The 23638-nt window shown below is 43.0% G+C and overlaps 1 protein-coding gene across 1 annotated transcript in view; it reads left to right on the forward strand.

The window, feature by feature from the left end:
• The window catches only part of cars1 (cysteinyl-tRNA synthetase 1), a 105616-nt gene that overhangs the window by 41551 nt on the left and 40427 nt on the right, over positions 1–23638 (forward strand). Inside the window, exons 8-12 of the mRNA XM_070898758.1 lie at positions 658–798; positions 3358–3446; positions 10835–10956; positions 12919–13031; positions 15519–15647. Of these exons, the coding sequence (XP_070754859.1) occupies positions 658–798; positions 3358–3446; positions 10835–10956; positions 12919–13031; positions 15519–15647 (594 nt within the window). The remainder of the gene's footprint in view (positions 1–657; positions 799–3357; positions 3447–10834; positions 10957–12918; positions 13032–15518; positions 15648–23638) is intronic.

A 23638-nucleotide genomic window follows, 5' to 3' on the forward strand; every position in this document is an offset into this window, starting at 1 on the left:
TATTTGTTGTATAGTTAGTTGCACGAATGAAACTATTCAAATGCTGTCATTGACTATAACAAGAACTTTTTAAAAAAAGTCAAAGACCATTTGGCCTAACAAGGCTTTTTCATAAATCAAACCCCACTACATCCCTCTAATCCCTCCCTCTCCAGAATTCATCCTGTTGTCGCTTGAATCCGATTATACTCTCAGCTTCAGTGATTTTGCTTGGCAACTTATTTCATAGCTCTGTCACCCTCTGAAAACTTCCAGCTGATGTCCCATACTCTTCCTATTTTTAACTTGCGTTCCCTGGTATTTAATCTTTCATTACTGTGAACAATTTGCCAAGATCAAAGTTGTAAATTCTCTTCATAAACTTAAAAGTTTCAATTTGGTGATCTTAAAAGTCTCTCCTCGATAGAAAAAACCAAACCTAATTTTCTTAACATTTCCACATGACTTAAATTCCTGATACTTGATAGCTTCTTTACTTATATCTGCACCCTCCATTTAATTAGGGGACCAGACCGACACACAGTCTGCAAGATACGATGTGACCTTTGTCTCATGCAGCAACAATGCAGCATCTTTTGATTTGTATGCTATGTCTCTATTAAAGCAACTTTGTTTACCTGTCTGGAGATTGACTGATGCAACAATATTCTTTTACAGGTGCTGCTAGATGAAGCTAAGGATATGTTATCTGATTGGTTGGATGTTCAGTTTGGCAGTCAGGTGACTGACAATTCCATCTTTTCCATTCTTCCCAAGTACTGGGAGGGAGAATATCACAAAGACATGGATGCACTCAATGTAAGTCATTGTCGTTGTTGTAGTAATGGTCACCTGAGTACTCATTTTAATGTGGAAGCAAGTCATCCTCGACCCCAAGGGACTGCCCATGACTGATGAGTAATGGTAGGTTGCTACAGTTTATTTAAGATATTAGGATAATTTTGTTTTTAATCCAAATGAGGTCACAAACCACTCAGTGCCACGATGTAATGGTGAGGTCACAAACCACCCAGTGCCACGATGTAATGGTCAGCAATGTTTCCTCGAATTATTTCCTCGAAAAATGGGTGTCCATATTTCCAACTTCAATCACTTCTGTTAATAAATGTGGTCTTCATGAACCAGCACACCACCTACGTAACATGTCAGAAATGCAGCACTTGATTTATGATTTAACAGAAATAAATCGTCTTTCTTCCTGGCTAGGAGAACCAATCAGACTGACTTGGAAATGTTTACTAATATATTGATGTAAAGATGTTAACTTAAAAATTTTTCTTCTAACATTTTTCTCTCTAACATTTTTCTCTCAAACATTCTCCACAATATTAATCCGTGCACTTACTATGAAAAGTGTTGAATTATTTTCGGTACTTCCCAATTAAATAGTGGAAAACAAACTTCATTGTACTCAATTTTTAATCTCCTATTTCAAACATTTATACCAAATCGAAATTGTAGCAGTTTAATTGAAGTATTTTCCGTGTCTTTCTCAATAAGCAAATAGTGCTTTATTCTAAAATAGCTTCCTGAAATTTTTATACATTACATAACCTGTTGTTAACACTGCACTAAACATTTGAGGAAATCTATATTTGCATTATTCCTGGGACTTGTTAGAACTATAGAAAGACAGACAAAATAAAATGGTTTGTGTTTTCTCGGTTTTTGGTTCTTTTCCTAAACGTCTTAATATATTTTTATAAAGTCAATAAAAATAATATATCACTCCTACAAATCCTCCCCTACCCATCTCACCCTCCTCAACAGCTTGGCTGCGTGTTTATGTAAAGCTACTCACTTCACTCGATCACTCAAAATCAGATATTGAGATTTCAATTTTAAAATGTTTTAAGCATTTCAGAGCCTCTTTAAAAAGCATTTAGACTTCAAGACCTGGTTGAAAGGGAGTGTTTCTGCATTCATTTTTGTGAAAAGTTCATTAAAAATCTTTAAATTCTTTCAAGTCTCATTGCAACTTTGACAGAAGAAGTTGTTTCAAGTTTCTCTCTCCCTTTTCAACGCTGTTAAACATACAACAAAAAATAAGAAAATAAACTCTTAATTCCAAATGGAGTTCAAATATGAAGGTGAATAAAGTAGATAAACTCCCTAATCCTAAGAAGGCGGTGCAGTTATCTATCCCCAGCCTTGGTGATGAGCTGGGATCAGTTTTGGAGAAGTTATTTCTTCTATTTCTGCTGCTGTTCCCTCTGTCTCACAGACTCTGAGGTACAAATGGGGACACAAGCTATATTCCCTCTCACAACAGAGTTTAAATAACCCTGATAAACTCCTTCAAAAAGGAGGCACCTGGTAAAATTTAACTAACTTACTGAACATCACTTTCCTGTTTTTTTTTCCGGCTTTAAACAATTTTCTGAATTTTTTTCGAAGTTCTCATTTTTGTTTCACCAAGGGCCGAAAAATTGTTTGCTTTAGCCTTCTACCAGCGGCCATTGTACGGGTGCTGCGCCTCCACCTGCATTGTTCCAGCGGCTGCCACTCCGTCTCCGGGAGCGGACTGCACTCATCTCACAGGAAAAAGTACTGACAGAATCCCGAGTCAATGCTCGCCAGGTTCCAGGGCTCCGTATCTTAGCAAATACTGTTCCAATTTACATTGGTTCTGAGGTCACAAACCAGTCTCTGTGAGGATTCTCGGGGCCCCTCCCCCGCCCCGGCTCCAGCTCACTATGCGGCCTGTGAATTTAAGTGCACGGGACCTTACAGATCGCTGCGCGGTCACATACCTGCGCGCCTTTCAGAGAACAGTGATGGTCAGGTGTCCAAACGCTCAGTGCCATGTTGTAATGGACAGATCAGAAAACACCCAATGCAATAATGCTATAAAAGAAAATTAAAGTACAGTATACTTGTTTTAGCAGGTTTTTTTGCGCTAAAATTTTGAATTGAGCAATGTAAATATCAGCAAAGTATGAATTTAGTGCTTCAAATTTTAAATTCTCTGATAATTTGAATTAAGCAACTTGGAAGTAAGAGTAGACTGTATTTTGGAAAAGGTTGTTAGTCATGATGCTTTTATAATTTTAAATGCTGTAAGTCCAGTGATTTAAAATAATGTGGAACAGATAAACCTGACATCAGGACATCAATACACTGTGTCAGATACTGTCTTAAGGTTTTTCTGTAGAAAGAATCTATCAGGCGGCTCTTTATCATGCCATTCCTGTCGGGGCCACCAAGCCAGCACTCGAGTGTGCGAGGTGCACAGTGTTTCAGTGTGGGTTAGGAGCAGCTTGCTGCTCAGTGTGTTGTGTTTTCCCCCTCTCTCTGTTCTGCAGCCCCTGTCCTCATGCACTTTATAGTATTTTCTAATTCTCTGTTTTTCCGTAGGTGTTGCCTGCCGATGTTTTAACTCGAGTGAGTGAGTACGTTCCTGAGATTGTACAGTTTGTCAAGCAGGTGGTGGATAACGGTTATGGGTAAGTGCTTATCACTGTGTCATTGTTCCAACACAATGCTTTCTATACATTGAATGTGTAAGATGGGGTAATTACAGTGAGTAAAGGTGTGGTCTGGGGTCGACCTTAATACTGGCTACAGCTGTATCTTTCTGTAAAACACAATGAATTCCATTGAACTGTTACATAGGCAAATTAAACTAATCGTGGAGGCAGATTAGGTAAACAGTGTGCGCACATGATATAAAGTAGTTGAAAATAAGTTTAACATGAACTTGGGTTTATATTCTTGTAGTATCTTTACTATAGCAGAATGTCCCAAGGTGCTTCACAATTTGGGTTCAGGTAGTGGTAAAGGAGTGAGCTTGGAGAGATTATCTTTGATCTATTAATGACCTAGACTTGTGTATACAGGTCATAATTTCAAAGTATGCATTTGATACAAAAAGTTGGAAATGTAATAAACAATGAGGAGGATGGTAACAGATTTCAGGTAGACAAAGACAGACTGGTGAAATGGGCAGACTCATGGCAGATTAAATTTAACAGAGAAGTGAGAACTGATATGTTTTGGTAGGAAGAATGAGGATTGGCAATGTACAATTATAAAGGGAGTGCAGGAACAGAATGGGGATGACTATATGCAATTCTTTGAAGGTGGCAAGACAAGTTGAGAAGACATATGGGGACCTTGTCTTTATTAATAGAGTACAAAAGCAAGGAATTTTGGCTTAACCTTTATAAAACACTGTTTAGGCCTCAGCCACAGCATTGTGTTCAGTTCTGGAAACTTTAGGATGTCAAGGCCTTGGAGAGGGTGCAGGAGGTTTACTGGAATGGTACCAGGGATGAGACCATCAGTCATGTGAAGTCACTATATGGCTGGGGTTGTTCTCCTTAGAACAGAGAAGGGTAAAAGGAGATTTGATGGATGTTCAAAATAATGAAGGGTTTTGATCAAGTAAATAAGGAGAAACTTTCCAGTGGCAGAAGGGTGGGTAAACAGAAGTCACAGATGTAAGATGATTGGCAAAAGAACCAGAGGCGACATGAGGAATTTGTTTTTACGCAGCATGTTGTTGTGATCTGGAATGCATTGCCTGAAAGGGTGATGGACGCAGATTCAATAGTAACTTTCAAAAGTGAATTTGACACATACTTGAAGGGAAAAAAATGGGGAAAGAGCAGGCGAGTAGGATTAATTGCATAGCTCTACCAAAGAGCCTGCACTAGCACGATGGGCTGAATGGCCGCCTGTGCTGTATCATTCTTTGATTCCATGAAGGTGCTGCAGTAGAGCTTTTTAAAGGAAGCTTTTGTGGATAAGGGTTTTGGCAACAGTCGTGGTGAGGTAGAAACAGAGATGGGTGATGTTTTAGAGGTAGAAGGTCTTGCTGATGCACTGTTCTGTCTTGAATAAAGAGTCAGACCAGATACTGCAAGCTCAAAGTAAGTGTGACCGTACTCCTTTATTACAGATCTCAGAGTGCCTCTTCAGCCTGTGAGGCGTCCTTATATACAGGTGCTCCCAAGTGATTGTGGGATCCCTTGGAACAAAGGGGGATAAGTCCTCTGGTGGTTAGACATGGTATTTAAAGGTTTACATACATAACGCACTGGATGTGAAGTTTGAAGCTGAGCTCTGGGTCAAGCAGAACATTGGCACTTGAGCAGGTCCCCAGGAAGGGAATGCGATTGGGAACAGGTCCCCAGGAAAGGAATGCGATTGGGAGCAGGTCTCCAGGAAGGGAATACAATTGGGAGCAGGTCCCCAGGAAGGGAATACGATTGGGAGCAGGTCCCTCGGCAGGTCCCCAGGAAGGGAATGCGATTGGGAGCAGGTCCCCAGGAAGGGAATGCGATTGGGAGCAGGTCCCCAGTAAGGGGATGTGATTGGGAGCAGGTCCCCAGGAAGGGGATGCAATTGGGAGCGAGAGTTTTGGGACTAAACAGGATGACTTGGGTCTTGCCAGTGTTGAAATGCAAGAAGTTCTTGCTCATCGATAACTTGATATCAGATAGTACAATAACAGTTGCGGAATAAAGGATAATAGTGAAGAAGTAAATCTGGTATCATCTTCATACAGGTGGCAGCCTGACCTAATGCTTATAAATAATGATACTGAGGGAAACATAAAGATGAGGTGGGGGTACCAAGGATAGAACCTTGGGACTCAGTAGAGGTGACTGTGGGCAGGGGAGAAGAAACTCTGAAAGGAAGTGTGCTGCCTATGTTGAGAAAGGTAGGGCAAGAATAATGCCACAATAGTGGACCATGGAAGAGTGGTTATGGAAAAGGATGATGTGATCAACCATATCAAAGGGATAACACATCACGGTCACAGTAACACAATACTTTTGATTATTTTGACCACAGCAGTCTTGTGCTGGAAGCAGAACAAAGCCAAACTAGAAGAGATTCTGACAGTGGTGGAAGAGGTGGGAATATTGGGTGCAATGACATAGAAACATAGAAAATAGGTGCAGGAGTAGGCCATTCGGCCCTTCGAGTCTGCACCACCATTCAATAAGATCATGGCTGATCATTCAACCTCAGTACCCCTTTCCTGCTTTCTCTCCATACCCCTTGATCCTTTTGGCCGTAAGGGCCATATCTAACTCCCTTTTGAATATATCTAACGAACTGGCCTCAACAACTTTCTGCGGTAGAGAATTCCACAGGTTAACAACTCTGAGTGAAGAAGTTTCTCCTCATCTCAGTCCTCAATGGCTTACCCAGAGAGACAGACTATTATCTGAATGGCGAAGATTAGGAAAAGGGGAGGTGCAACGAGACCTGGGTGTCATGGTACATCAGTCATTGAAGGTTGGCATGTAGGTACAGCAGGCGGTTAAGAAAGCAAATGGCATGTTATCCTTCATAGCAAGGGGATTTGAGTACAGGGGCAGGGAGGTGTCACTGCAGTTGTACAGGACCTTGGTGAGGCCACACCTGGAGTATTGTGTACAGTTTTGGTCTCCTAACTTGAGGAAGGACATTCTTGCTATTGAGGGAGTGCAACGAAGGTTCACCAGACTGATTCCCGGGTTGGCAGGACTGGCATATCAAGAAAGACTGGATCAACTGGGCTTGTATTCACTGGAGTTCAGAAGAATGAGAGGGGATCTCATAGAAACATTTAAAATTATGACGGGTTTAGACAGGTTAGATGCAGGAAGAATGTTCCCGATGTTGGGGAAGTCCAGAACCAGGGGTCACAGTCTAAGGATAAGGGGTAAGCCATTTAGGACCGAGATGAAGAGAAACTTCTTCACCCAGAGAGTGGTGAACCTGTGGAATTCTCTGCCACAGAAAGTTGTTGAGGCCAATTCACTAAATATATTCAAAAAGGAGTGAGATGTAGTCCTTACTACTCGGGAGATCAAGGGTATGGCGAGAAAGCAGGAATGGGGTACTGAAGTTGCATGTTCAGCCATGAACTCATTGAATGGCGGTGCAGGCTCAAAGGGCCGAATGACCTACTTCTGCATCTATTTTTTATGTTTCTCTGTACCCCTTATTCTTACACCGTGACCCCTGGTTCTGGAACTCCCCAGCAACAGGAACATTCTTCCTGCCTCTAACCTGTCCAATCCCGTCAAAATTTTATATTTCTATGAGATCCCCTCTCAATCTTCTAAACTCCAGTGAATACAGGCCCAGTTGATCTAGTCTCTCCTCATATGTCAGTCCTGCCATACCAGGAATCAATCTGGTGGACCTTCGCTGTACTCCCTCAATAGCAAGAACGTCCTTCCTCAGATTAGGAGACCAAAACTGAACACACTATTCCAGGTGTGGCCTCACCAAGGCTCTGTACAACTGCAGTAAGACCTCCCTGCTACTAAACTCAAATCCTCTCGCTATGAAGGCCAACATACCATTTCCCGCCTTCACCGCCTGCTGTACCTGCATGCCAAACTTCAATGACTGATGTACCATGACACCCAGGTCTCGTTGCACCTCCCCTTTTCCTAATCTGCCACCATTCAGATAATATTCTGTCGTCCTGTTTTTGCCACCAAAGTGGATAACCTCACATTTATCCACATTATACTGCATCTGCCATGCATTTGCCCACTCACCTAACCTGTCCAAGTAATCCCTGCAGCCTCTTAGCATCCTCCTCACAGCTCACACCGCCACCCAGCTTAGTGTCATCTGCAAATTTGGAGTTACTACATTCAATTCCTTCATCTAAATCATTGATGTATATTGTAAATAGCTGGGGTCCCAGCACTGAGCCCTGCGGCACCCCACTGGTCACTGCCTGCCATTCTGAAAAGGACCCGTTTATTCCGACTCTTTGCTTCCTGTCTGCCAACCAGTTCTCTATCCACCAGTACATTACCCCCAATACCATGTGCTTTAATTTTGCACACTAATCTCTTGTGTGGGACCTTGTCAAAAGCCTGTTGAAAGTCCAACTACACCACATCCACTGGTTCTCCCTTATCCACTCTACTAGTTACATCCTCAAAAAATTCCAGAAGATTTGTCAAGCATGATTTCCCTTTCATAAATCCATGCTGACTTGGACCGATCCTGTCACTGCTTTCCAAATGCGCTGCTATTTCATCATTATTAATTGATTCCAACATTTTCCCCACCACCGATGTCAGGCTAACCGGTCTATAATTCCCTGCTTTTTCTCTCCCTTTTTTTGAAAAAAAAAGTGGTGTTACATTAGCTACCCTCCAGTTCATAGGATCTGATCCAGAGTTGATAGACTGTTGGAAAATGACCATCAATGCATCCACTATTTCTAGGGCCACTTCCTTAAGTACTCTGGGATGCAGACTATCAGGCCCTGGGGATTAATCGACCTTCAATCCCATCAATTTCCCTAACACAATTTCCCGCCTAATAATGATTTCCTTCAGTTCCTCCTTTTCGCCAGACATTGTCCAAAAGCATAGCGACGAAAGGGAGGTTTGAGACAGGGCAATCGTTACAGGGCTTGGAGGTTAGGCACTTTTAAGGAACAAAGTCATTGCAACAGTTTTTGGGGTGGGTGCAGTACCTGAAGGGGAAGAGCAGTTGACCATATTAGCAAGTGGACCAAGCAGGGGTATTTGAGTCAGGAGCTGAGTGCGGGAGGAAGGATCAAGGAAGCAAGGAATGCATCTCACCGAAGAGCTAAAAGTGGAGATAGAGAGGCTGTGAGTGTGAGGCCGAAGGTGGAATATTGAGTGGGCTGGAAGAGACCGAGGCTTCAGGTAGCCTCCGTTTTGGAGATCCATGAAAACCTAGCAACTAGCATCAGATGCGAGGCTGGCGGAAGCAGGGGAGAGGAGTTTAAAGGAGGTGCTCAGTAAGGAGAGGACGAGTTCGAGATTTCCCTTGAACTTCCAAAATGATCGTGAAATAATAGAACTTGGCAGGAGAGAGCGGGGAGATCAAGAAGCAAGGAAGCTGGAGATATTGAAGGGTAGTTTGTTTCCAGGGCCGGAAGATAAAAATGGAGGGTTTGGAGCAGACAGGATTTCGGTAATAAGGGAAATGATGAACATAAGAATTAGGAACAGGAGTAGGCCAGCTAGCCCCTCGAGCCTGCTCCGCCATTCAACAAGATCATGGTTGATCTGGCTGTGGACTCAGCTCCACTTACCCACCCGCTCCCCATAACCCTTAATTTCCTTATTGGTTAAAAATCTATCTATCTGTGATTTGAATTCATTCAATGAGCTAGCCTCAACTGCTTCCTTGGGCAGAGAATTCCGCAGATTCACAACCCTCTGGGAGAAGAAATTCCTTCTCAACTCGGTTTTAAATTGGCTCCCCCCGTAGTTTGAGGCTTTGCCCCCTAGTTCTAGTCTTCCCGACCAGTGGAAACAACCTCTCTGCCTCTATCTTGTCGATTCCTTTCATTATTTTAAATGTTTCTATAAGATCACCCCTCATCCTTCTGAACTCCGAGTAAAGACCCAGTCTACTCGATCTATCATCATAAGGTAACTCCCTCATCTCCGGAATCAGCCTAGAGAATCGTCTCTGCACCCCCTCCAAAGCTAGTATAGCCTTCCTTAAGTCAGGTGACCAAAACTGCACGCAGTACTCCAGGTGCGGCCTCACCAATACCCTGTACAGTTGCAGCAGGACCTCCCTGCTTTTGTACTCCATCCCTCTCGCAATGAAGGCCAATGTTAGTGTTAGTGTTTTATCAGAAGAATCACTCAACACTGAGTCGGTTCCAACGCCAATGCGGCCTTTATTTACGCCAGCGGGGAGGAAGCCTCAGGACTGGATCCAGGCACTTCTCTCCGCCAAACAAAGGGTTTCATGGATTTTTATATGTTTTACAACAGTTTACTACAGTTCCATCAGCCCATTTTGGCTGGACACTATCCAATCATACTGATTATCGATTCAATTAGACCAATAGATAGTGTTAGTCTCTAAACGTAAAGTGGCTCATGTGTTGCCAAGAGATGTGTTGCTAAGGGGTGTGTTGCTGGGAATGACTCCTGTATCTTGTAACATGGTCCAGGTCTCCCTTATCTTACTGTCCTTGGGTAGCCTCCTTATCTTAATTCACCAGAACATTTTGTCTGAGGCCTGGCTGATTAGAAACATCTGCAAAGTTTGCTTGTTAGTCCTGTGTGTGTGAAACAACAATTATCAGTTTCCAGGAATGCGGTCTAATTCAGCTAACAGAAATCCCTTGAGGCTTCACTGGTAGCCATTTTTATGGTATTAGAGTAACATATTTAGTTCTAATCTTATGCTACAGGTGCCGCTACCCTAGGGGAGAATTTTCGCTATAACAGCCAACATCCCATTCGCCTTCCTGATAACCTGCTGCACCTGCAAACTAACTTCTTGAGATTCATGCACAAGGACCCCCAGGTCCCTCTGCACCGCAGCATGTTGTAATTTCTCCCCATTCAAATAATATTCCCTTTTACTGTTTTTTTTTAGTTAGAATTGGCCTGATCGGTATTGGAGATCTGAGTTGGCATGGCCACACCTACTGGTGAGATTGCGGAAGTGGCCATGGCTATGGGTGAGAGAATTGATGTGATGGGTGAGTTGAATGGGGTTATGAAGGTGGAAGATTCAGAAGGGAGTAGAAGTGGGACATTTAAGTGTAGTTTAAAATCATAAAGGGTGATGGGTTGCCTACTACAAAGAATAAACAAGGGAAATGGGGAGATTTCAGTGAGCAAAGAGGCTTCGGAGGGCAGTTAACAATAGGTAGGAGGTATGGTATAGGGCGAGATGTTTGACTGGGGAGAAGCAGCTGGAGGAGTAAGGATGCAGGTGGGACTTGGCCGTGAGAACCATACTTGAATGGATTACATTGAGGAAATATTATTTAAGAAATCTCAGAACATCATAGCCTGGGACTGTGCAACATTGCCTTGTGGTTCATGTTCAGTAATGTGCGTGGTTTGTGTTCCTCCAGTTATGTCTCCAACAGTTCTGTGTACTTTGATACACTGAAGTTTGACAGCAGTGAAAAGCATTCGTATGCCAAACTAGTGCCCGAGGCTGTTGGAGACCAGAAAGCACTGCATGAAGGAGAAGGTGAGAATTCTAGCAACAGGTTAACTCGTGCACACATACATACACAGTTCCTCTTTTGGAAAAAAAAAGTGTTTTACAAACACTTGGTCACATGGTATATTCCAGCTACTTGCACATACCTATAGTGAGGAGCATGCATAGTTCTTATAGTCTTAACAGTGGCAGGCAAGTCTACTGAGATTACATTGAGACTGTAGTAAGAAAGCGCCTTCATGTATATAGTGCCTTTCATGTCCTCATGACATCCCCAAGTGCTTCACAGCCATTGAGTTACTTTTAAGTGTGGTCACTGTTCAATTCCATGCACTTTTATTTTTGCTAATCTCTGGCATGCTTTTGAGTGTCTCGAGTGTGCAGGATCCAGTGGGTAGGGGTAAAACTTGGATCTTGCTCATAACAGGTGGTCGAATTAAGTGTTCAAGGGAATTTTTATTTAGCCAAAACCATCAAGACTAGAGTTAGAGGGAAAATTGATCAGAGCTACTAAATACTTGCATAAGAACATAAACAGGAGCAGGACTTTATTGAAAGGCAGAATCAGGTGCTGTGTTCCTACCCCATCCGCTGCCCCACTGTAGCCATTCTTTCTGTTCCCTTGCAGAATCTGTTTTCTCTTTAGGACAATAATTAACTGAACTGGTAGAAAAGAAGGATTGTCAGAAGTTCTGAAGTTTTGGCAAGGGAGCAGAAAGAACGGCTACGGTGGGGGTAGGAACACCACTTGATTCTGCCTTTCAATAATGTCTTGCTCCTGTTTCTTATGTTCTTATGCAAGTCATATTTAGTAGCTCTGATCGTTGTGCCTTCTGCAAAACCATCAGTGAGAAGCTGACTCCAGATACCTCAGACTGCTGAAAGTGGCAGGTGTTATGAGCAAAATGTTTAAGAAAGGGATGTAGTTCAGATTATAATGAAAGGGGAGAGTGAGGTGTACAGCTTTTCATCTGTCGCAATATTTACATCACTGACACAGACGAAAGAGTAAAAGCAGCGGTAGAGAGAAAAGCAACAGAGATTCTCCGTGTCCCCCCATTTGGCTGTCTGATGCCAAGCAAAACAGCAGTGATTCACACAATGTGATTTCTTGCAGGGTGTTCTATAGTAGCCGGGTAAGTGACAGTGGTCAGAAGAGTCCAGAAGTGAGGAAACGGATACAGTGTAAGAGTTGGGACTCGAGGGGAGGAATAGGCCTAAAAGTTTACTGAATTACTTGGCCACAGGTTACAGGCAAGCTGATTGACAACTTGTTTGAGGTCATTCAGGATCGCAGGGAACTTGGTGATAATGCTGCTCTGATCAGTAGAAGAGGACGGGTAGGCTGTTGTTGCAGGAGTTTGGCGTTCCCAAGGAGGTAATTGTAGAAGAAGGTAGGTCTCGTTTGACAAAAAAATTGGAAGGTTTTAGAGAGTCACGAAGGTTAGGAGATGATGAATCTAATGAGGTGATGATTTGAGGATTGTGTGTGTACAGAAACTGCTGATGCTTTCTTGGATCCTCCTTCAGTTCTCAAACCTTGCCCGAGAGAAGCAGCATCTTGGCTACTCGGAGATTCGTTGGGTAAATGCAGCATCCAGTGTGCTACTGAGCCTTACAGACCCGAGAGAACTTGGTGTGGGCTGTTAACCGATTTCAACTGGGCCCATGATGGCAGTGTCGCAGTGTTTCTGGACTAAGGAGAGAAATCAACCAGAACTCCCGCTCTTGGTTACCATCCAGTGACAGCTGCAGGAAATGTTCATGTGCAATGTTGGGAGAGAGGAGGGTTGAATAGCTTACACACTCACTATCTCGGCTCACACATGAAGTATGACCACCTCGGCAAGATGTAAAAGGCCAACAAGCATCATTGGCACTGCACCCCACAAAAGTCAACATTTTGAGTTGGGTGGGAGGCTAAAAAAATCAAACCATTTCAACTCGCATTCTCATGGATTTGATGGGAAAATGTTCTTGATTTCTTAGGTGATCTGAGTATTTCAGCTGATCGGCTAAGTGAGAAGCACTCTCCCAATGACTTTGCACTGTGGAAGGCCTCCAAGCCTGGAGAACCATCCTGGGACTCGCCCTGGGGAAAGGTGAGGAGAAAGCATTTGTCCTGCATACTTCATAGCTTTTAGACACATGGTTGAGAAGCAGATAGAAGTGTAGAACCCAACCACATTTTTAAATGAAGTTCAGTGGACAAAGGAATTGGGACTCTCTGGCTCATTTAAAGCAATGCATCCTACATGTGGCAACGATATCAGTCCAACAATGCACCCTGCATGTGGCAACGATATCAGTCCAACAATGCACCCTGCATGTGGCAACGATATCAGTCCGACAGCTCCAGGCCCAGAGAGACAACTGATGCCTGTAATCTGCCATCGAACACTGTAGCACTGTCCATTCCACACCTCGCCTTCAACTGTTCTGGTGCAGCTATCCAGTATAACATATATCATCTTTGAATAATAAAGCACAGAAGGAGGCCGTTTGGCGCACCATGCCTGTGCCGGCTCTTTGAATGAGCTATCCAATTAAGTCCCATAGCCCTGTAAATTTGTTCCCTTCAAGTACTTATCCAATTCCATTTTGAAACTTACTATTGAATCTGTTTCCACTCACTCTCAGGCAGTGCATTCCAGATCACAGCAGCTCGCTGCATTTAAAAACAGTTTCCTCATGTCGCCTCTAGTTCTTTTGCCAGCTACCTTAAATCTCTGTCCTCTGTTACTAACCCATCTACCACTGGAAACAGCTTCTCCTTATTTACTCTATTAAAATCGTTCATCACTTCCATTAAATCTCCTCTAAACGTCTCTGCTCTAAGTTGAGAGAACAACTCTCCACATAACGGATGTCCCTCATCCCTCATTCTAGTAAATCTTCTCTGCCCCCTCTCCAAGGCCTTGACATCCTTTCAAACGTGTGATGCCCTGAATTGAACACCATTCTCCAGCTGAGGCTTAGTCATTGATTTATAAAGGTTTAGCATAATGTCCTTCCTTTTGGGCTCTCTTTCTCTATTAATAAAGCTAAGGGCCTGGATTTTCGGTTCTGTTCATTTTGGGGCGGTACAATTTGCGCCCGGGAACAGTTTGTGCTTCAGTCAGCAAAATTTGTCAGCTGGGCCCGGAGTGTGGGGCGGAGCGCTAAGGGAGGCGTTACACATCTCTCGGAATGCTAGGCCGGCTGAACAAGTGGAAATCCTGAGCTAAACAGCTGGCCTCGGAGTGCTGTAAGAGAGGCCTGGAGGTGGGGGGGGGGAACTGAGGAAAACCCACCCAAAACATTCCCAATAAATAACTCTCGCCACCACAACATAAATCGCTTAAAAAAAATTTTTTAAAAAACAATCGCACTGACCTGAGGCCAACGTTACTTATCTCACTGCGGCACTACAGCTCGGACCGCTAGCTTTCACAGGCGGTCCCAGCAGGGCGTGCTAAGAGTCGGGCGGTAAACAAAAATCGAGCCGTGTCACAACCAGGGGCTCTTCCAGGCAGTAATGCTCTGCACCCTGTCGAAACCGGCACAAAGTCCCAGCGGGGCGCTGGAATCTGTGCGCCCGCCTGGAATTGCTTACCACCGCCCAGCATTAACGGGCTGAAAATTCAGCCAAGGATCCCATATGCTTTTTTTCCAACCTCCCCAACTTGTCCTGTCATATTTGTGTACATATTTCCCCAGGTCTCTGTTCCTGCACCCCCTTAAAATTGTGCCATTTATTCATATCGCTTCTCCTCATTCTTCCTACCAAAATGTATCAGTTCACTTTCTCTGCATTAAATTTCATCTGCCATGTGTCTGCCCATTTCAGCAGTCTGTCTATCTCCTTCTGAAGTTCGTTACTATCCTCCTCATGGTTTACTACATTTCCAAGTTTCGGGTCATCTGTAGCCCAAGTCCAGGTTATTCATGTATATCAAAAAGTGCAGTGGTCCTAATACCAATCCCTAGGGAACGCCATTGTATACTCCCTCCAGTCAGGAAAAATAACTTCACCACTACTCTCTGTTTTCTGTCACTTAGCCAATTTTGTATCCACGCTATCAGTGTTCATTTAATCACATGGGTTTAACTTTTTTTTTAAAGTCTATTATTTGATACTTTGTCAAACACCTTTTGAAAGTCCATATACATAACATCAACCACGCTACATTCATCAACCCTCTCAGTTACTTCAAAGAATTCGATCAAGTCAAACAAACATGATTTGCCTTTAACTAATCCGTGCTGATTTTTATTTATTAGCTCATAATCTTCCAAGTGCTGTTTAATTTTGTGCCGGATTATTGTGTGTCAAAGTTTCCTGACTGCCGACATTAGGCTGACTAGCCTGTAGTTGCTGGATTTATCTATCTCCCCCCTTTTTTGAACAGGTGTGTAATATTTGAAATCCTCCAGTCCTCTGGCACCGCTCCCATATTGGAAGATTGTGGCCAGATCCTCCGCAATTTCCACCCTTGCTTCCTTCTGTAACCTTTCACTCAGTAAACATCCTTATATTTCATGACTATTAGTAAGAGTTTGTAACAGTTGATTCATGTCTAATCTCATTCTCCTGTTTATCCTGTCAGGGGCGTCCTGGTTGGCACATTGAATGCTCAGCAATGGCTGGTAGCATTCTCGGAGAATCCATGGACATCCACGGGGGAGGGTTTGACCTGCGGTTCCCTCATCATGACAATGAGTTGGCACAGTCTGAGGTACAGACATGAGTTTTGTTTCCATTGTTAACTTTTCTTAAAGTAGGCATGAGCTTCCCAAGTGTCCATTGGGATAATACCACAGGCAGTAAGAGAGCGGGCAGAAATATTAAATAATTACTTTGCCTCAATATTCACCAGGGAGATAGAACAGGTGGACATGACATTGGATCATGAGATTAGTAATGAAATAACTGCATTTAAAATTAAAATAAAAAGAGATCTATTAAATAAACTGATCAAACTCAAAGAGGAAAAAAACACTAGTCCGGATGGATTACATTCATGCTTTTTAAAAGAAGCTAGGGAAGAGGTAACTGAGGTATTACTACACATTTAATAATTCATTAGAAAAGGGTGTAGTGCCAGAGGATTGGCGGATAGCTAACATAATAGCTATATTTAAGAAGGGGGATAGAACATGTCCAGGGAACATCGGTGGTAAGAAAAAATAATGGAATCCCTACTAAAGGAGAAAATAGAAGAACATCTAGAAAGCAAAAATATAGTAATAAATAGTCAGCATGGATTTCAAAAGGGAAAGTCTTGCTTGATCAACCTCATTGAATCTTTTGAAGTGTTAAGAAAGAATGGATGCGGGTAATGCAATAGATGTAATTCATCTAGATTTTCAAAATACCTTCGATAAGGTAACCCATAATAGACTGATGAACAAGGTCAGAGAATGTGGAGTCGGGACAAGTAGCAGAATGGCTCGCTAGCTGGCTTCAGGATAGAAAGCAGAGAGTAGGGGTAAAGGGCAGCTATTCACAGTGGCAGAAGGTGGGTAGTGATGTTCCACAAGGATCAGTGCTGGGACCACTTGTTCAAAATTTATGTTAATGATTTTAAACTTGGGAATCAAAAACACAATTTCTAAATTTGCAGATTGCATCAAGTTATGGGGGGGATAGTCAATACTGAGGAGGACTGCAACAAATTATAGGGGGACATTAATAAACTTGCAGAATGGGCATATAATTGGCAAATGAAGTTCAACACAGATAAATGTGAGGTATTACATTTTGGTAGGAAGAATAGGGAGGTCACTTATTACTGGGAGGGTGCGAGTCTGGGTGGGGTAGAGGAACAAAGGGATCGCGGGATATAAATACACAAATCATTAAACGTTGCGACACAAGGCTATAAAAAGCAAACCAAGAACTAGGGTTTATTCCTAGAGGGATAGAATTGAAAAGTAATGAAGTTATGCCAAACTTGTATCGAAGCTTGGTTAGACCACAGAGTACTGCATACAATTTTGGTCGCCATATTATAAAAAGGATATAGAGGGTACAAGGAAGATACCAGAAATGCAAGGGTATATTTAACAGGAAGGGATGAACATGCTTGGGTCTCTTTTCACTTGAAAAAAGGCGGCTGAGGAGTGACCTAATTGAGGTCTTTAAAGGTTTTGATAGAGTGGATATAGAGAGAGTGTTTCCACTTGTGGGGAAGAGCATAACTAGAGACCATCCATATAAGATAGTCACAGAGAAATCCAATAGGGAATTCAGAAGAAAATTCTTTACCAAGAGAGTGGTGAGAATGTGGAGCTCGCTACCACAGAGTAATTAAGGAAAATAGTATCAATACATTTAAGGTTAGGCTAGATAAGCATATGAGGGAGAAGGGGAATAGAAGGTTATGCTGATAGATTTAGATGAGGAAAGACTGGAGGAGGCTCGAGTGGAGCATAAACGCCGGCATGGTCTGGTTGGGCCGAATATCCCGTGTAAAGCTTGTGAATATTCCCAGTCGAATCAGGCGAGCACACTGAGCCAATGTACGCAATTAACCTTAATGAACAAAATCAGCCAGTTTGTGTCCGACTGGGACACCAGGCATGGTGAATTGTTTCAACTTGGCACATAAGAAAAGTTAACGGAAGGAACAGCTAGGGCCTGGATGTTGAAAGGTCCTCTACAACCATACGTTAAAACCTTTACAGTGTTGTGAAAAAACTTGGATGTGTTTTCGGTGAAAGGAAGTATCTACATGGGAGCACCTGTAGGCAATTACTCCTGTGTGACCTACAAGCACCACGGGAAAGACATCAAATGTTCACTGTCCTTGTGATGGATTAAGATTCCGTTCTGTCATGTTATAAAATATCCCTGTGTCGTATCTTGTTCACATGAAAGTAAAGCTTGGCCAAGGCACTGGGATTTTAAAATTGAGTCCTGACTACTGTTTCTGATTAAACTTGCTTTATCTTGAGAGTCTGTGGGTAGAGTGACTGCTGGAAAGGGGCAGACATGAGCTAATTATCTGTCATTGCTACAGTAATTTAAGTAATTGTCAATTCCAACAGGCTTTGTTTCAGGTCTGAACTAATAAACAACAGCTTCCACTTCCATCCACCTGGATGATGGAAATAATTAATATTGGCATATTCAGAAAAGATTGTATTTGCCTGTTGTGAAAGGCGTTTTGATTTGAGATGCTGATTTTCAGCCTTTGCTATGCTATTCAGCCATATTTCTACATTACTGTGATTAGATGGAACTCTGTTGAGACTGAGTCATGCTCCACATAAGCATGAAATAACTTAAAATACTCCAGAAACGAGTCAAGAATTTGGGTACTTGGTTATTTAGCTTTGAAAGTGAATTTTAAGCATCAGTATAAGTTAAGCATTGTGTGTTTTTTTTTGCTTCTATTTATATTTCTTTCCTTCAGTCAATGCAGCTGGTAGCCTGGTCTGACCTACAGCCTGTTTTCTGTCTCTCATGGAAGACAGTCTTGTGTGGTGGGAAATCCACGTGGATTTCCACTGTTTATAAAAAAAAAAGCTCTGCCATCTTTTACGGGCTGCAAGTAAAATTAATTTGGGGCATTTTCAAAAATTTCTGAAGCCATGGGCCCACAGGAAAAACTGTCCTTAATTTGCCACTAAGTTCACCATTTCGGAGAAGCCACAGAATTTTTTTGGAGTTGAAGTGTATTGTGGCAAAGTAGAAAACGAATTGAAAAACTTGGATTTATATAGCGCCTTTCACGACCACCAGACGTCGCAAAGCACTTCACAGCCAATGAAGTACTTTTGGAGTGTAGTCACTGAAGGAGCTTTAATGTGCATATGACCTGAACTGGGAGTGCTTGATACAACAGTATAGAGAGAGCCTCATTCTGAATCTAATCCCGTGCTTTACCTGAATGCTTGATGCTAATTCCCAATGCCCAATATGGAGAGTGTTCCATTATCTAGCACTGAAATTCCTCTCCATGAGCATAAATTTCACTTTTTTTTAAAAGTGGGAGACAAAAAGACTCTAGTTGGCATTATTCTCAATGCAGCCCCCTCCTCTGATAATGCAAGTTGAATCACAAGAACATAAGAAATAGGATCAGGAGTAGGCCTTTTGGCCCCTGAAGCCTGCTCAGCCATTCAAAAGATCATGGCTTATCTGATCATGGACTCAGCTCCACTTCCCTGCCCGCTCCCCATAACCCTTCACTCCCTTATTGCTCAAAAATCTATCTATCTCTCTGCCTTAAATATATTCAATGACACAGCCTCCACAGCTCTCTGGGGCAGAGAATTCCAACCCTCAGAAGAAATTTCTCCTCATCTCAGTTTTAAATGGGTGCCCCCTTATTCTAAGACTATGTCCCCTAGTTTTAGTTTCCCCTATGAGTGGAAATATCCTCTCTGCATCCACCTTGTCGAGCCCCCTCATTATCTTATAAGTTTCAATAAGATCACCTCTCATTCTTCTGAATTCCAATGAGTATAGGCCCAACCTACTCAACCTATCCTCACAGGTCAACCCCCTTATTTCCAGAATCAACCTAGTGAACCTTCTCTGAACAGCCTCCAAAGCAAGTATATCCTTTCGTAAATATGGAAATCAAAACTGCACGCAGTATTCCAGGTGTGGCCTAACCAATACCCTGTACAATTGTAACAGGACTTCTCTGCTTTTATACTCGACAATAAAGGCCAAGATTCCATTGGCCTTCCTGATCACTTGCTGTACCTGCATACTATCCTTTTGTGTTTCATGCATAAGCATCCCCAGGTCCCGCTGTACTACAGCACTTTGCAATCTTCCTCCATTTAAATAATAACTTGCTCTTTGAATATTTCTGCCAAAGTACATGACATCACAGTTTCCAACATTATACTCCATCTGCCAATTTTTTGCCCACTCACTTAGCCTGTTTATATGCCTTTGCAGATTTTTTGCATCCTCCCCACAATTTGCTTTCTCACCCATCTTTGTATCATCAGCAAACTTGGCTACATTACACTCTGTCCTTTCTTCCAAGTCATTAATGTAGATTGTAGATAGTTGAAGACCCAGCACTGATCCCTGCGGCACGCCACAAGTCACTGTTTGCCAACTGGAAAATGACCCATTTATCCTGACTCTGTTTTCTGTTAGTTAACCAATCCTCTATCCATGCTAATATATTACCCCCAACCCCGTGAACTTTTATATTGTACAGTGACCTTTTATGTAGCACCTTATCAAATGCCTTCTGGAAATCCAAATACACCAATTCCACTGGTTCCCCCTTATCCACCCTGCTCTTTATATCCTCAAAGAACTCCAGCAAATTTGTCAAACATGATTTCCCTTTCATAAAACCATGTTGGCTCTGCTTGATTGAATCATGCTTTTCCAAATGTCCTGCTACTGCTACCCTTAATAATGGACACCAACATTTTCCCAACCACAGATGTTAGGCTAACTAGTCTATAGTTTCCTGCTTTTTGTCTGCCTCCTTTTTTAAATAGGGGCGTTACATTTGTGATTTTCCAATCTGCTGGGACCTCTCCAGAATCCAGGGAATTTTGGTAAATTACAACCAATGCATCCACTATCCCTGTAGCCACTTCACTTAAGACTCTAGGATGTAAGCCATCAGGTCCAGGGACTTGTCCTCCTTTCGTCCCATTATTTTACCCAGTACTACTACTTCAGTGATAGTGATTGTATTAAGTTCCTCCCTCCCTATAGCCCCTTGATTATCCACGATTGGGATGTTTTCACATAGAAACATAGAAAATAGGTGCAGGAGTAGGCCATTCGGCCCTTCTAGCCTGCACCGCCATTTAATGAGTTCATGGCTGAACTTGCCACTTCAGTACCCCATTCCTGCTTTCTCGCCATACCCCTTGATCCCCCTAGTAGTAAGGACTACATCTAACTCCTTTTTGAATATATTTAGTGAATTGGCCTCAACAACTTTCTGTGGTAGAGAATTCCACAGGTTCACCACTCTCTGGGTGAAGAAGTTTCTCCTCATCTCGGTCCTAAATGGCTTACCCCTTATCCTTAGACTGTGATCCCTGGTTCTGGACTTACCCAACATTGAGAACATTCTTCCTGCATCTAACCTGCCTAAACCTGTCAGAAATTTAAACGTTTCTATGAGATCCCCTCTCATTCTTCTGAACTCGAGTGAATACAAGCCCAGTTGATCCAGTCTTTCTTGATATGTCATGCAATAGTTAGGAAGGACATTAGCTTGGATGATGTGGAATCTATATGGGAAGAGCTGCAGAACACCAAAGGGCAAAAAACATTAGTGGGAGTTGTGTACAGACCTCCAAACAGTAGTAGTGATGTTGGGGAGGGCATCAAACAGGAAATTAGGGGTGCATGCAATAAAGGTGCAGCAGTTATAATGGGTGACTTTAATATGCACATAGATTGGGCTAACCAAACTGAAAGCAATACGGTGGAGGAGGATTACCTGGAGTGCATAAGGGATGGTTTTCTAGACCAATATGTCGAGGAACCAACTAGGGGGGAGGCCAACTTAGACTGGGTGTTGTGTAATGAGAGAGGATTAATTAGCAATCTCGTTGTGCGAGGCCCCTTGGGGATAAGTGACCATAATATGGTGGAATTCTGCATTCGGATGGAGAATGAAACAGTTAATTCAGAGACCATGGTCCAGAACTTAAAGAAGGGTAACTTTGAAGGTATGAGGCGTGAATTGGCTAGGATAGATTGGCGAATGATACTTAAGGGGTTGACTGTGGATGGGCAATGGCAGACATTTAGAGACCGCATGGATGAATTACAACAATTGTACATTCCTGACTGGCATAAAAATAAAAAAGGGAAGGTGGCTCAACCGTGGCTATCAAGGGAAATCAGGAATAGTATTAAAGACAAGGAAGTGGCATACAAATTGGCCAGAAATAGCAGCGAACCCGGGGACTGGGAGAAATTTAGAACTCAGCAGAGGAGGGCAAAGAGTTTGATTAGGGCAGGGAAAATGGAGTACGAGAAGAAGCTTGCAGGGAACATTAAGGCGGATTGCAAAAGTTTCTATAGATATGTAAAGAGAAAAAGGTTAGTGAAGACAAACGTAGGTCCCCTGCAGTCAGAATCAGGGGAAGTCATAACGGGGAACAAAGAAATGGCAAATCAATTGAACAAGTACTTTGGTTCGGTATTCACTGAGGAGGACACAAACAACCTTCCGGATACAAAAGGGGTCAGAGGGTCTAGTAAGGAGGAGGAACGGAGGGAAATCCTTATTAGTCGGGAAATTGTGTTGGGGAAATTGATGGGATTGAAGGCCGATAAATCCCCAGGGCCTGATGGACTGCATCCCAGAGTACTTAAGGAGGTGGCCTTGGAAATAGCGGATGCATTGACAATCATTTTCCAACATTCCATTGACTCTGGATCAGTTCCTATAGAGTGGAGGGTAGCCAATGTAACCCCACTTTTTAAAAAAGGAGGGAGAGAGAAAACAGGGAATTATAGACCGACCGGTCAGCCTGACCTCAGTAGTGGGTAAAATGATGGAATCAATTTTTAAGGATATCATAGCAGCGCATTTGGAAAGAGGTGACATGATAGGTCCAAGTCAGCATGGATTTGTGAAAGGGAAATCATGCTTGACAAATCTTCTGGAATTTTTTGAGGATGTTTCCAGTAGAGTGGACAAGGGAGAACCAGTTGATGTGGTATATTTGGACTTTCAGAAGGCTTTCGACAAGGTCCCACACAAGAGATTAATGTGCAAAGTTAAAGCACATGGGTTTGGGGGTAGTGTGCTGACATGGATTGAGAACTGGTTGTCAGACAGGAAGCAAAGAGTAGGAGTAAATGGGTACTTTTCAGAATGGCAGGCAGTGACTAGTGGGGTACCGCAAGGTTCTGTGCTGGGGCCCCAGCTGTTTACACTGTACATTAATGATTTAGACGAGGGGATTAAATGTAGTATCTCTAAATTTGCGGATGACACTAAGTTGGGTGGCAGTGTGAGCTGCGAGGAGGATGCTATGAGGCTGCAGAGCGACTTGGATAGGTTAGGTGAGTGGGCAAATGCATGGTGACAGATTAGGAAAAGGGGAGGTGCAACGAGACCTGGGTGTCATGGGACATCAGTCATTGAAGGTTGGCATGCAGGTACAGCAGGCGGTTAAGAAAGCAAATGGCATGTTGGCCTTCATAGCGAGGGGATTTGAGTACAGGGGCAGGGAGGTGTTGCTACAGTTGTACAGGGCCTTGGTGAGGCCACACCTGGAGTATTGTGTACAGTTTTGGTCTCCTAACCTGAGGAAGGACATTCTTGCTATTGAGGGAGTGCAGCGAAGGTTCACCAGACTGATTCCAAGGATGGCGGGACTGACCTATCAAAGACTGGATCAACTGGGCTTGTATTGAGAGGGGACCTCATACCAACGTTTAAAATTCTGATGGGTTTAGACAGGTTAGATGCAGGAAGAATGTTCCCAATGTTGGGGAAGTCCAGAACCAGGGAACATAGTCGAAGGATAAGGGGTAAGCCATTTAGGACCGAGATGAGGGGAAACTTCTTAACCCAGAGAGTGGTGAACCTGTGGAATTCTCTACCACAGAAAGTTGTTGAGGCCAATTCAATAAATATATTCAAAAAGGAGTTAGATTAAGTCCTTACTACTAGGGGGATCAAGGGGTATGGCGAGAAAGCAGGAATGGGGTACTGAAGTTGCATGTTCAGCCATGAACTCATTGAATGGCGGTGCAGGCTAG

This window comes from Pristiophorus japonicus, chromosome 14 (assembly GCF_044704955.1).
Source record: "Pristiophorus japonicus isolate sPriJap1 chromosome 14, sPriJap1.hap1, whole genome shotgun sequence".
Lineage (NCBI taxonomy): Eukaryota > Metazoa > Chordata > Chondrichthyes > Pristiophoridae > Pristiophorus > Pristiophorus japonicus.